The 14211-nt window shown below is 36.6% G+C and overlaps 1 protein-coding gene across 2 annotated transcripts in view; it reads left to right on the forward strand.

Annotated features, from left to right (window-relative positions):
• LOC120632277 (homeobox protein homothorax) overlaps positions 1–14211 on the forward strand; it is a 461602-nt gene that overhangs the window by 223187 nt on the left and 224204 nt on the right. For both annotated transcript variants that reach the window (XM_039902101.1, XM_039902102.1), the window contains exon 8: positions 2602–2610. In XM_039902101.1, coding sequence (XP_039758035.1) covers positions 2602–2610 — 9 coding nt within the window. The remainder of the gene's footprint in view (positions 1–2601; positions 2611–14211) is intronic.

The raw sequence follows: 14211 nt of genomic DNA on the forward strand, positions 1-14211 counted from the left end.
ATTAAACTTGAAAACGTAAATTAGGCGAATATCTGAAAACGTAAACTAGGGTATGCGTCGTGAATCAACCATAAAATACTAAAAAAAATACACTGTACACCCATAGGACAAAAAAATTGCTAGACAAAAAAGTCTATAGTCGGTTCCTACGGTTAATTATTTATTTAGCAGTGCTCATTGCCCGCGGATCCGCTCCGCTGGCCGGGGCTATAAAGTTTCATTAATGGTGTGCTAAAACAACATTGTAGAGATACCGCGAGGAAATAAGATTGCCATGGTCAGTTATTTTGCAATTGTGAAATAAAAATTCTGGTCTCCTTTTTTACATGAGCGTGTTATGTTTCAAGAAAGTTCACTTACCTACTCTTAACAGTAGGTAGATAATAGTCAGATTTTATATACTACGTGTGTTAAAAACTGTTAACACACTGTTTTTTTACACTTTAATAGTTAAAGTAAGTAAAAAAAAGAGTATCGTTAGAAAACTTTGCAGAGATTTAGCTTTTTATGATAAAAGTAATTAAATTTGCGCATGAGGATACGTAGATAATAGATTTTATATTCCTGTTTTATAAAAGTTATAAGTTAGAAAAAAGTTTCCAAGAACATCATTCCGTAGAGATTTTGCGATCTTTGTGGATAGGGTGGTAACTAGCCGACGCCGAAGCCTCTAACCAGACACATTAATTTATAATAACTTTGATTTACTACCAAAGTGTCTAACGGTGAGCTGTTCTGTACAGCCCGTCACCTGTCAACCTGTCAAGAGCTGTCATTATGTCAAATCTGACTCGATATGATAACGCACTCTAAGAATTGATAACAAGTGATACGAGCCCAATATAGTTTACTCCGTATCTAGGTTGTTACAACTCTGAAAATTATAATCTGATCATTACGGATCTTACATAAATATATATCTTTTATATACATATACTAGCTGTCCTTCGCGACTTCGACTGACTTTTAAAATAAATCGACGTGAACTAGCTTTTGACGACGTAAACAACTCTCTCGCTAAAGTGGTACAGTGGTTTGAAGCTAATAATTTGGTTCTTAACGGAAAAAAAACCAAGTGTATAAAATTCACTTTACCTAATGTTAAACACGTGAAAACCACTGTACTACTTAATAATGAGGAACTGAAACTGGAGGATACGACAGTTTTTCTAGGAATAACGTTAGATTCTAAACTTCAATGGGGCCCTCATGTAAATAATTTATCGAACAGGCTTAGTTCTGCTGCCTATGCGGTAAAGAAGATACGCCATATGACCGACGTAGAAACTGCTAGACTGGTATATTTTAGTTACTTTCACAGCATTATGTCATATGGAATTTTACTTTGGGGTAATGCTGCTGATATTAGCACTATTTTCGTGCTGCAGAAGAGGGCTGTTCGTTCTATCTACAAAATGGGTCCGAGAGAGTCATTGAGAGATAAATTTAAAGATTTTAAAATAATGACAGTGTATAGTCAGTACATATTTGAAAATTTAATGTACGTCCATAAAAACATTTCTAAATTTAAGAAAAAATGTGACTGCAATAATTTAAACATTAGAAGTAAGAATAAACTTACAGTGCAATATACTGGGTTACATAAAATTCATAATTCGTTTAAAGGAAATTGCATACAATTCTACAATAAACTACCAATTGACATCTTGGAGATGTCTCTTAAAAAGTTCAAAGTTTGTATTAAACGTAAGCTTATAGAAAAGTCCTATTATAGTATAAAGGACTACGTAAACGATAAAAAAGCTTGGGTGTAAATTATTGCTCTAACCAGGTTGCTCTTCTAATAATTTAAAATGACATTGTGAGATGGCGATAACAAAAAAAAAAAAAAAAAAACACCCGGCTAAGTTTGTTGTGGGCTTCTTCTTAGACCGGGACGCGTTTGGAACCCTCGTAGCTTTAGTTTTAAGTTTACGAATGTGGTTATCGCCATATCAACTCACTACCGTGTAATTCTTATGTACGCATCAAAAGTGCCACCTGTGGGCCTACTTGAATAAATATATTTTTGACTTTGACTTTGACTTTGATCATTGTAAAGTCAAAATCTCCTGAGGATGCTCCGGTTTCGGAGCGAAACGTGCGTAGAGGGAGACATTGTCGACGATCTGTTTGGTGTGGAGTATAAAGATTGAAGAAATTATAAATTACACCATACAGATTCTCCTGCTTTTCGCGGCGCATAGCAAATTAAGCTTAATTTTCATAATATATCATGGAATTCCGCAAAGTAGCGCCTGCTTCAATCCGTTTTTTTCTATTTCCCCTAATTTTAAGCGAATTTTTATTATGCGTAGTTGTAGAGCTTTTTGTGACAGAGCTCGTCCGGGGAAGTACTCTCGCCATGCTCATTTCTGCCGCTAAGCAGCATTGTTGCAATGCTGTGTTCAAGTATGAAGGGCGTGGTATTCTGACGCCTCGTGTGCATGCCCTGCAAAGTGTTCCTCTGTTTATATGCGATGGTTTTACAGTAACCATCCATCCACCTGCTTCGTCCGCCAATGCCATTTTTTTACATTTTACATAATTTTACGAATTAACAGACAACCATTAACCATAAAATGTTCTGCTTTGTTCCAGATGCCATGGGTAAGTCGCGAGAGACGCCGGGGAGCCCCGTAAATCATGGTGAGGCTGTAAAAACGATCATGTTAACAAAAATTTCCAATCTTCATAAAACTCGAAAAATAATTACGGTCGACCGGCGGTTTTTTTTTCGCCGCGAAATAAGTTAATCGGGCGTAGGGTTACCAGGTTTCTCTATGATGTAGGTACAAAACCATAACTAGTTGGCGATAAGGCTGCCTTTTGGCTGATACATTTATTTCGTTACTTTTTCGTACTATACTAATAAAGAGTATATTATACTTATTATACTATTTATTTATTATTATAATATTCATTTAATTAAAGTAGGAATAGATTATAAGCACTTTTGTAACGTCAAGTCATTCGGGTTGTAGTGACTCTACCACCGGTTTGGAAGACAGATTCTACGTAGAAGACCCGGCAAGAAACTAGTCATCATTCTACAGTTTACAATCTTCACATTTTTTATCTTGTGAGATATGAGAACGGAGCGGCCTGCTCCCAAGTAGCCTGGTCATATAAAAAACGTAATAACACTACAATTATTATGAAATTACTATTTCAATTTGATATCTAACTTTTACGGATATAATGCATAGAATAAAAGCATTTTCTACGAAAACAAAAAACTTGTATGCTTAACAGAAATTTTTGGTTAAGTACCTACGTCGTCAGAGTTTCCAAATTTCTATAATCGATACAAAATTCCACTCCTATACGAGTTATATAATATTTAACGATCTAATACTGACCATCATGAGTGGCAATGTAATCTTTTCTTACTTGCCTTGGAGAGCGAGTAAGAGCGTCGTTTACAGTCATAATCAGGAGCTCATGAAATCTAAGATTAGCGTGGTGGATCTCAGCTCTATACCCTTCCTTCTTTGATAGAACAGCGGAGCTATGAGACATTATGGCGAAGTCCAAAATTTCGGACTCGTCAGGAAAATTCCTGTACTGTGGTAACCCTAACCGTGCAACACTAGGAGTTGGTCGGGATTCGCCTCGCGTCATAAACTTTGATTAGGTCATTAAAGCATGTTAATTTATTAGCGTTCGAACAACTTTCATTTGTAATAAACACACAAAAATCGCCCATAAAACTTTTACGTTACCGTCCTTTATTGGCCGGGGCGCTAGCGGGCTTTTACGGCGTTTTAAAACGTGAAATGTTGCCACATGTGACTGATCGAAAATCACCTTTGCGCTCATTAAAGCACGGTTCATTTATAATAACTGTTGGGTTGTATTTGAAAAGTATTTAAAAAAAGAATCAAATATAGAGTCAATTCGCCATCAGTAAATTATTAAAAACTCGTTCCAAAATCACAACGCACGATATGCATTCTAAATTCAAAATTAATTATTAAAGAGGATACAAACACTGCGTGATAGCCAAGTGGTCAGACCTTCAGTGTCCCTTTCGGGGGAAGGTCTAGGAATACCTGTGAAGTCTACCAATCCGCATTTGGCCTGCGTGGTGGACTAAATCCTTCTCATTCCTTGAGAAGATCCTTGCCATAACTATTTGTTCCGAGTTAGGAAGTCTGTTTTATCCTCCCCGTGCCTCGGTGAGCACGTAAAGCCTCCTTATCACATTACAAGTGATAGTAATTACAGGCCGTATTAACAGTGGTTTTAGCGAAAATCCAACTATGAGTTAGGTTAGGTTATAACCACTCAATTCGATTCAAAACTTTGTAGGTAAAATGGCCGAAAATGCAAATTAAATATTAAGTGCATACATTTACATAATAACATTTAAAATGTATCACGAATAATAAAACGGTGAATCGATTGTTTTCATACTGTATTCATATTCATACACGCTGTCGGGGATGACGTATTCATTCCAATTTCAAAAATCAAGCAACGCTCGGATTCGATTTAATTTTAAAATTTTGTCAGTTCGGAAACGGGGTATTCATTTGGCGCGAAATCCCCGCGATGCATAAAATAAATTAAATTCAAACAATATCAATCGGACACGGGAACACACTCAGGCGTTTTCGTTTTGCTATTTATCATAAAATATGGACGCGCTGAAATTAAATGATGCCGTCCTCTTCTGACACGCTGTGTTTGACTGGGATGGGTGAACATCATTTTATTCTTTATTTCAAATGTTGCTATCGACTTGTTCAAGTTAACATCTGCAGACTAGTCAACTTGCAAGGCCGACTTGGTCCTCAGGCGACATCACACATTTCATCGTCACTATTTATCGTTATTTTCGTCTTGCTGCTAGAAACTTAATATTGCCCAATAATAATTAAAGTTACATGTTAAAACCGGGTATTGTAAACAAAACTTTACTTGAAATTTACTAAGTAAGTTTTATTTCACTTTCCAAATGGATTTCAATTTCATTTTCTAGTCACATTAATTAAAGTGAAAAGACTGGGGGTTCGATTCCCACAACGGGAATATGTTTGTGGGATGAACATAAATGTTTTTTAGCGTACCCACGGTATACCAAGCTACGGTCTGGGTGTTTATCTTGTATACTATAAGTCTTTATGTTTGCAAGCTTTGGAGCTAAATAGTGATGTGTATATTGTCGTAATACCCATATTCTACATCTATTTATATTTATACTAATACTAGATGTGCCTTGCGGCTACGCCCGCGTAATTTTGGAAGGCAGCGTATTGCTACATAGTCTACACCTATAGTCACATATGAGATTTTGAGATTTTTTCACAAACATTTTTTTATCTTTTACATTTTTTTTTAATAAAAAGTATTTACTGCTATTTCTAATACCTCCAAGAATATGTATAAAAAGTTTCATGAAGATCGGTTCAGTAGATTTCGCGTGAAAGCGTAACAAACAAACTTACATTCACATTTATAATATTATTAGGGATATTTTTACTTCTATCTTCTCATATATATAAGAATTGATACAATCTTACAATTGTTAGTATTTTTAGTTGCCTAATATAATAAATAAATAAATAAATAAATAAATATAATATTTCGCAGGCTACTTGCATTAAAATGGCGTCTGTTGAGCTAACATAATATGATAATTAAGACATCAAGAGATATATCATTGTGCAAATAACTAAATAGTGCTGGTTATCTTTATTGATATACACGCTTAGCCCGCAACTTTGTCTGCGTAGACTTCACAAATAAATAATGTTAAATAAAAATTAAATGCAATAAAAAAGCAGTTGAAACAAATTTAAGAGAACATATGCAAATAAAGAATAATCAAAGAGAAAATATTTCAGATGTTATTTAAAAAAAAACCGAAGGGAATTCGAATTTTTCGGGAAAAAAAATAAGGTTTTTAGTATGAGCTAAAACATTTCAGTCAGGGCGTGAAGAAATAACAAACATTGAAGCATGCAAACTATGCAATATTTTAGTAATTAGAGAAAAAAGTTATTATCTACTTAACATGACCTAATCAGGAATACGTAGGTATATGAATTAATAAACTTAAAAAAAAACCTACAACGATTCATCCGTTCGGAAAGTACGATGCCACAGACCGACAGACGCACACACAAAGACACGTCAAATATAACACAACGTCGTTTTTACGTCGGGGGTTAAAATCTAGTTGCTTTTATTTGTAGTTGCATGCACATAGTTAAGGATATTGTTAAGGATATACCTAACCCTCATTCAGCCATAAATTTTGATGCTTTAATATTAGTCGTGTACACGGTTTCTGTCTGTCCCAATTCTGTGGTTATCTACGATGACTAGATATAGGTATATTAGAATAAAATAAAAAAAGTTAGATTAGAATAAGACGTTACTGGTAGCGCCATCTATTGGAAGTTAAGTGAACGTGAAAAATCGTTTTGTTTTTTTTACTGAAATTTAAGCTAATTTGCTATACTCCGCGATAAGCAGGAGAATCGGTGTGGTGTTATTTATAACTTCTTTAATCCTTATACTGCACACCAAACAGATCTTCGGCAATATACCCTCTACGCACGTTCCGCTCCGAGCATCCTCAGGAGATGTTGACTTTACAATGAATAATTGTTAAGTGGCTTACTTACTTTCCGTGGAGTATAGCAAATTAAGCTTAATTTTCATAATATTATGGATTTCCGCAAAGTAACGCCTGCTTCTATCTGATTTTTTTTTTCTGACAAAATTAGTGTATTTTTAAATTTTAAAAATTGTTAGTTAATTATTTTCACGGTACATCAGTCGTTGTGATGTTTTGTTCTTGTTTTTATTTTAGCAATTTCTCTTTGGTAGTTGGTTATGAGAACTTTATTTAGAACTCCGCATGCAGATTCCTCACGATGTTTCCCTACACCATTGAAGCAAGTGATATTTTAATTACACATAACTTAGAAAAGTAAGAGGTGCGCGTTGGGATTTGAACTCGGCCCCCCGAAAATGAAGTCGAGCTCCTATCCAATGCGCTATCACCGCTTCCTGCACCTGGGACCTGCTAGTCTGTAATTAATCCTGCTAACCACTAGCCTAAAGGGTCAGTGAAACTTAACTGAAGGCACAGAGTATTATAACTAGTTCCCAATACCAATAAGTCAAAACAATTTGAAAAGCCATCTCTAGAACTACATATACAGGTACGTCCCGAGACCGGACTGTCTGTGCGTACCCGTTGTCTACTCGTAATCACTGCCCACGGGCTCGGGTGATTAATGGATCCATAGCCGACCAACACGGATACCGTTGCTAATGTATCCGACTTGTCTGTAGGTACATGTCCATATGTAAAGTGGCTCGCGGTGGTTTGGTTGCGCAAGTCGGCTAAGTTGCATTGACCGTAGTCGGGAGTGGATGGGTAGACTTCGGAGCTACGAATGGGTGTTGAATGTTTTTCTAAAGCAGACGAGTGACGCAGCGCGCTGTTTTAAGCTGAAAAAATTAAAAAGAAAAGAAAATCGGCTAGGTTGCACTGACCGAAGTCGCGACTGGATGAGTAGACTTGACAATTATTCATTGTAAAGTCAACATCTCCTGAAGATGCTCCGGTTGCGAATCGTACATTGAAAGAGGGTACATTGCCGAAGATCGGTTCGGTGTGATGACTTACGGATCAGAGACATGGTCGCTAACTATGGGCCTCATAAGAAGGCTCAGAGTCACTCAGCGGGCGATGGAGAGAGCTATGCTAGGAGTATCTCTACGTGAACAAATCAGAAATGAGGAGATCCGTAGACGAACTAGAGTTACCGACATATCTCAGCGACTCGTGAAGTTGAAGTGGCAATGGGCGGGGCACATAGCTCGGAGAACCGATGGACGTTGGGGTCTTAAGGTGCTGGAATGGCGACCCCGCACATGTAAACGCAACGTAGGTCGGCCCCCAACGACGTGGACAGGCGATTAGCTGGGAGCCACTGGAGGCAAGCGACCCAGGACCGTGTATTGTGGAACGCCCTAGAAAAGACCTATGTCCAGCAGTGGACGTCAATTGGTTGAGATGATGATGATGATTCGGTGTGGAGTATAAGGATTGAACAAATTATAAATTACACCATACAGATTCTCCTGCTTTTCGCGGAGTAAGCAAATTAAGCCTTGCTGAAAACGCACATAACTTGGAAAAGTTGGATTCGAACTCGTCCCCCCAAACGTGTATACAAGTCCTACCCACTGGGCTACACTTCTACCTATATTCTTCTTTTATTACCTATAGGTAGGTATATATAGCTTTGATATTGTAACTCATTCGTCATATTTTTATGAAATAACTTTCTTAACGCGTTATTTATTTCTCCATTAATTTCCTATCTCGGAACAAGTTTCCAATCAGTATTAAATGGTGTAAAAACATCTAACCAACCTCATAAATAACAGGCAGTCATACAAAACCTGACACCAATTAACTCTGAGATATGTATGTACGGTTGTATGAAAATATTATACAAATTAACTAATCAGAAATGGCGGTAAAATTAGCTTCTAGCGACACGTAGGCAATTGTTCTGTCACAGACTTGCTTATAATATTATAGACAGAAAACGGCAAATACAGAGTTGACATATACAAATGAAGAGGTGATTAGGGCCTCGGCCTTAATATCAGCTTGGTTATCATAGCTTTATTTTTTCATTTCTCAAAGAAGGGAATTTTTTATACGAACTTTTATTTTTGTATAGATAATACATTTTATTCTAACACCTTCTGATAGGGAACATCATTCCTCATCATAAGGCTCATCTTGAAAACTCGTAGTCAACTATGAACTGAATACAAAAAATATTTATTGTCAATTTTGTTTTGCCACTCATACATCCCAGCACAGATCGAGTTCTTCCGTAAAAGGAGCGCAACACACGAGACCTCTACGAGACGTCTCCTTCGCAAAATTCCATTTATTTTATTGTTATTGCTAAACAGTCCCGTTCGAGTCACGAAAAACCGCTAAAAGCAACGTTGACACGTTAAAAAACGGCTGTATCGCGGAGAGATTCAAATTTCGAACGCGATATCCAAGATGGCGACCTTCGCAAGTCGTATATCAATCGTGATTTACGCGCCACGGTCGAGGTCGACGCCCGCCCGAATTTCGTTCAGAAATGCACTCGCCGAGTAATTTATTTGTGACCATCTATTATTTTGTAGACTCACGAGGTCCTAAACGCAGCTGACATTAATATATCATTTTACGCGACGGCCTACGTTGTGCCTGTCCCTTTCTATAATACGACAAACAGATAAGATGGAAAGAGACAGAGGCACGGGGGCGAGTGGTTTGCGTTTTCACTTTTTATAGTAGCAATATATTTGATCAGCTGATCGCCATGACGTTTACTGCGCATGTGTAATGTTTTTGATAATTTATATTATAGTTTTTTGTGTTTTTAAACGAGTTGGCTAGGTCGTGGTTTATTTATAATGTCGAATGTTTATCTAATGGTGTTGCCAGCTTCCGTATTGACAAATAAATTTTGTGTTATCGACGCGACGGCGGGGATTCGCTTTAACCGCTTAAGCTGGCTTAAATGACATTAGGTATTTGAATAAGTGGTCATTATTTTATGCTATTGTGATTCCGGAGTTTGGACTCATGAATTAATAGAATATGTAGTTCGTTTTTTTATCTATCAAAGGGTTTTCACGTCTTTATGTCGATGGATTCTTGCAAATCGTTGTAGTTTTTTTTTTTTTTTATTTCTCAATAAGTTAGCCCTTATTCCTCAATAAGAATTAGTAGTGGACTTTAGGACCCGTTAGGTATCATCATCATTATTTCATCATCATCATCATATTAATACATTACCGTACACACGTATCCTCCCACAATGAGAAAGGGTTAAGGCCGTAGTCCACCACGCTGGCCCAGTGCGGATAGGTGGACTCCACACGCCTTTGAGAACATTAAAGAACTATCAGGCAGGTTTCCTTATGATCTTTTTCTTCGCCGTCGTTCAGTGATATTTTAGTAATAATAACACACATAAATTAGAAGAGTTAGAGCGTGCTGGGATTCGAACTCGGTACCCCGAAAGTGTGGTCAAAGTGCTATCCACTGAGCTATCACTTCCTATTACCTTCCATTAGGTATATGGCAGTTATATTAAACCCATAGTTATCAATTAGGGAAATAGACAATTAGCCATGGCGGAAGCCTACCAGACCTGACCTAGGAAAATTCAATAATCATCAATTCCCAAGTCAAACACTGAACTTCTTACTTATGAGACCACTACTTACCGCGCATCTCCCGTATGAACGCTTCATAAGTGCCTCTGATAGGCCCATTTGAATAAAGAATTTTTGATTTGATTTGATTGGATTTGGAATCACACAGACCTGGCAATCAGAACGAGCGCCGAAAAACATAAACAACATCAAAATTAGAAGTAAACTTTTCAACAATCCTTATTTAGAGAAGTGCCTCAAAAACTTGCTACGTTCGAGCGCCGCAGCTCACCGGGGGTAGGGCAGGGGGGCAAGGGGCCCGCGGGGGAAGGGGGGCCCTCTGTAACTAAATTTTGAACTGTCACGTAGATTAATGATGCTAGGCCCGTGCGATACGCGCTAATGCCGGCAGATTATTGGGGATAAGACTGCTGGGCCGCGGTTTTTAGTTAGGGGGGGTAGTTGCTAAATTAGTGGAATTAAAGTTTTTTGAACTAAAACACGCGCTGCTTGCTCTGCAATTACTTGTTTTTTAGCTTTGGAGATAGGTAAACGAGTTAGGATCGCTTCTAATTAAGTTTAACATATTAAGATTGTTTGATATGAAAGTTTCAAACCTCCCTATTACATGCGTTGTACATAATATACATATAGAAAGACATTCTAAGTTCACGGGACTTCAACATATGAATTTACATAACGTAAGCCTTATTAGATATAAATAATATGCGATATGAATATCTCCTTGTCTGTCTATAACACAATGATGCATAAATGTACCTTAAAAATAAAGAGACGTGATTTTTTATATATATCATATAACTACTAGCATATTACCAAAAAAAAATTATAAGCTGGCATATAAATAAGTAAAGTTACTCAGTTAAGTAAGTTTACTCAGTTTTACAATATTTTATTATTCTCTTGTCATTGGCATATATTTTGCACGCTGTTGGCACACCTGAAAGCCATAAACGAAGACTTTAATTGAATTGAAAATATTTAATACCAGCAGATGCTTTTCGTATAAATGAAACGAGGTTGTAAAACGCTTGAATCGATCATTATACAAATTAGCTTATATTATTCCGCTACATATTATGTATGTAAATACATTTTATTGGTTTTGCAGCTTTTCCATGTCTTATCTGACCAAATATATAATGCATAATAAAACAGTGAAAGTTAAAATTTAAAAAACTTTTGTGGGTATTATTGTCTTCCACATAACTTATGTTATATATCGATATTCAATAGGGTTGAATCCACTAATCTTTACGTACTCGTACTCTGTTCAGACCAACAGTAGTTAGTTACTATCCAGTATAAGGGTATTATAAGTCATTATTATTTATTGTCCATTGGTATTAAACGTTAACAATCCCCACTTGGCCAGCGCGATGGACTACCGCCGAAACCTTTCGCATTGTAGATTATTCTCTAAATATTAATTTACATACATTAACTTAATCCTTTTCTTTATTTTTTAATTAATAAGTTTACAGAATGTACACCTATAAACACATTTGTCACTAAATAAAGACAAGGTAGCTTGGAAGCAAAACGCTTCGCTTTTATCTCACACTTGATGGAACAATGATTGTTAAATTGTAAAATGATCTTAGAAAAGAGCAACTTCTGAGTTTCTTGCCGGCTTCTTCTCGGTAGAAACTGCTTTCCCTTATCGTAGTAGATTTACTACAAACAGACATACTTACGTTTCGAAACTGCTTATATTAAACCTACTTGAAATAAATGAATTTATTGACGTGACAACGTCTTATAAATTGGTTTGCCGGGTGACACTTCAAGAAACTGCGTTACGCTGCGCTCACGTTATGCGCTCACAATGAGAGCGAGTGAGAGGCACGCGTCCCTTCCACTCGGGCATGGTTAGCCCGCCTAAGAGCGAGAGAGACAGACATAAAAAGTGAAAGGCACGCGTCCCTTTGTAGTAAACGCTGTTTCATTGTACGCAAATGTATTGCAAGTTATTGTATGTATATTTGTATATAAATACGTATGTATGTGTAAAGGTAAAAATAAAATTTTGTTAATATGAAATTCAGTGCGAGATTCTTTGTATAAATTAATGTTTTAAATATAATTCTTTGTATAAATAAATGTTTTAAATTGTTACTATTATTTCATCCTTCTTCCTACTATACGAATGAATATACACATTAAAATTATTTTACCACTCAAAGTCGTTGTCACGTAAAACTTTACAGGCAACCAATTTTTTTTTCATTGTTATTGTTGTTTTAATTGTAAATATTACAATAAAACTTCGGTAGGTATAAGTAAAATTACAATATGGTTGATGGCGAATCCTTCATTATAAGTTTCCCCAAGTATAGAAAAATACCCAGCGCTTTCGTTACCAAAAAGCAATTAAAAATGGTGTTATACTTTATAGTTAGTCGCCTCTAGAATCTAAAATTTAATAAAGGATTATAATTGTTTCATAGTCTTATCCTCCATATTGCCATAGTACGCGCGGTGCGAGGGTACAGAATGGATTTCGGAAATCGATTGCCTCCAAAAATATTTACAGGGACTACGTGCACACCCGCCAAGCCACGCCATGCCACGCCATGCCACACCACACCACGCCACGCCAGGCCACTCACCACCCGACATATTTTAAATTCGACGCAAATATTCGAATGCAACACAGTTTCAACCTAACTGGATTTCAATTAGTTAAAAAGCTATGTTAAGTTATTTATTTGGCTACGCGAGTATTCCATACATTTAAAAAGATTTCGTTTCAGATTTGCATATTGTATTATTGTCTTTCCGTTCAAATTAAAAATTCTATGCTGGCCACTGTTAATGTATAGGTATGTGCATTCCTCTACGCGGAATTAAACTTTCCCTTACGTTTTTTACCTTACTGTAACTTCTAGGGCAGTTATTTGCGTAAAATTTTAAATCTGCTACCTATCCGTACCAGGATAACATGGGCAAGCAGCAGGTAGGTTTTGAAATAAAGTAGGAGCTATTAGTAAGCTACTACTAGTTATACAACTAACCTGGGAACATAGCGCCAGCGACCCAAACTTGGCAATACCCTGAACTAAATCACCAAGGGTAAATGAATTAAAGAAAAACACAAACAATCTGTCTAATATTCGATTTACTAAATCGAAGGAGATGATGATACAAAAATTACCAGGCTATAATAAACAGGCAGTAGTTACCAACAGGACTTAAATAATGATGAGAGATCCACAATGGCATGCGAGCTATAAATACATCGAGTCTAGTAACATGGTAACCCAGTGTATGGTCTCAAACGTAAATCATAACTATAATCATCAAAAGCTTATGGCAGAAGACAGATCAGAATACAGTGGTTACCATCCTTCCTCTTCCCGCGAGAGAACCGGCAGCATTGTTCAATGTGCCACTACTAGCATTTATTTCGGTGAGAATAAGCAAAACTAGGGTTTCATAACTTTCAAAGCCAAATAACAAAACTAGTAAGCTAATTAAATCTATGAATTACTTACTAACAAATAATATTCTCTTCGTTACCTATAATAAGCAGGGTGATGATACCAAAATTACCAGGCTAACATGAGCAGGCAGTAGGTTTTGAGAGGAGGTAATTAACAGTAGCGACATCTGGTGGTGGCAGCGCGGCGGGGTGTCTTGCATCGTCTTGCGAACCCAGCTTATACAATGCTATCGCTAGGAACACCATGACATAGTGTTAATGTAGGATACTGCTATTAAGACATCGTGTTTGGTATTATCAGTTTTCTTATACGTATATATCCGTTTCCATTTAACATTAAGCCCTAATAAACTAAGCTATCATGCCTGTGGGTATTATAATTCTAAATCGATGTATGTCCTTCTAGTAGATGTGATTATGAGTAACTAGCAATTATATCAAACTCATAAGTTTTTAAATAACTCACTCTTTAAATAATTAAACTCAAAGTCAAAAACAAAAACTGCTTCAGATTGTTCTGAACCATATCGATAGTATAC

Source organism: Pararge aegeria, chromosome 19 (assembly GCF_905163445.1).
Source record: "Pararge aegeria chromosome 19, ilParAegt1.1, whole genome shotgun sequence".
NCBI classification, from domain to species: Eukaryota; Metazoa; Arthropoda; class Insecta; order Lepidoptera; family Nymphalidae; genus Pararge; species Pararge aegeria.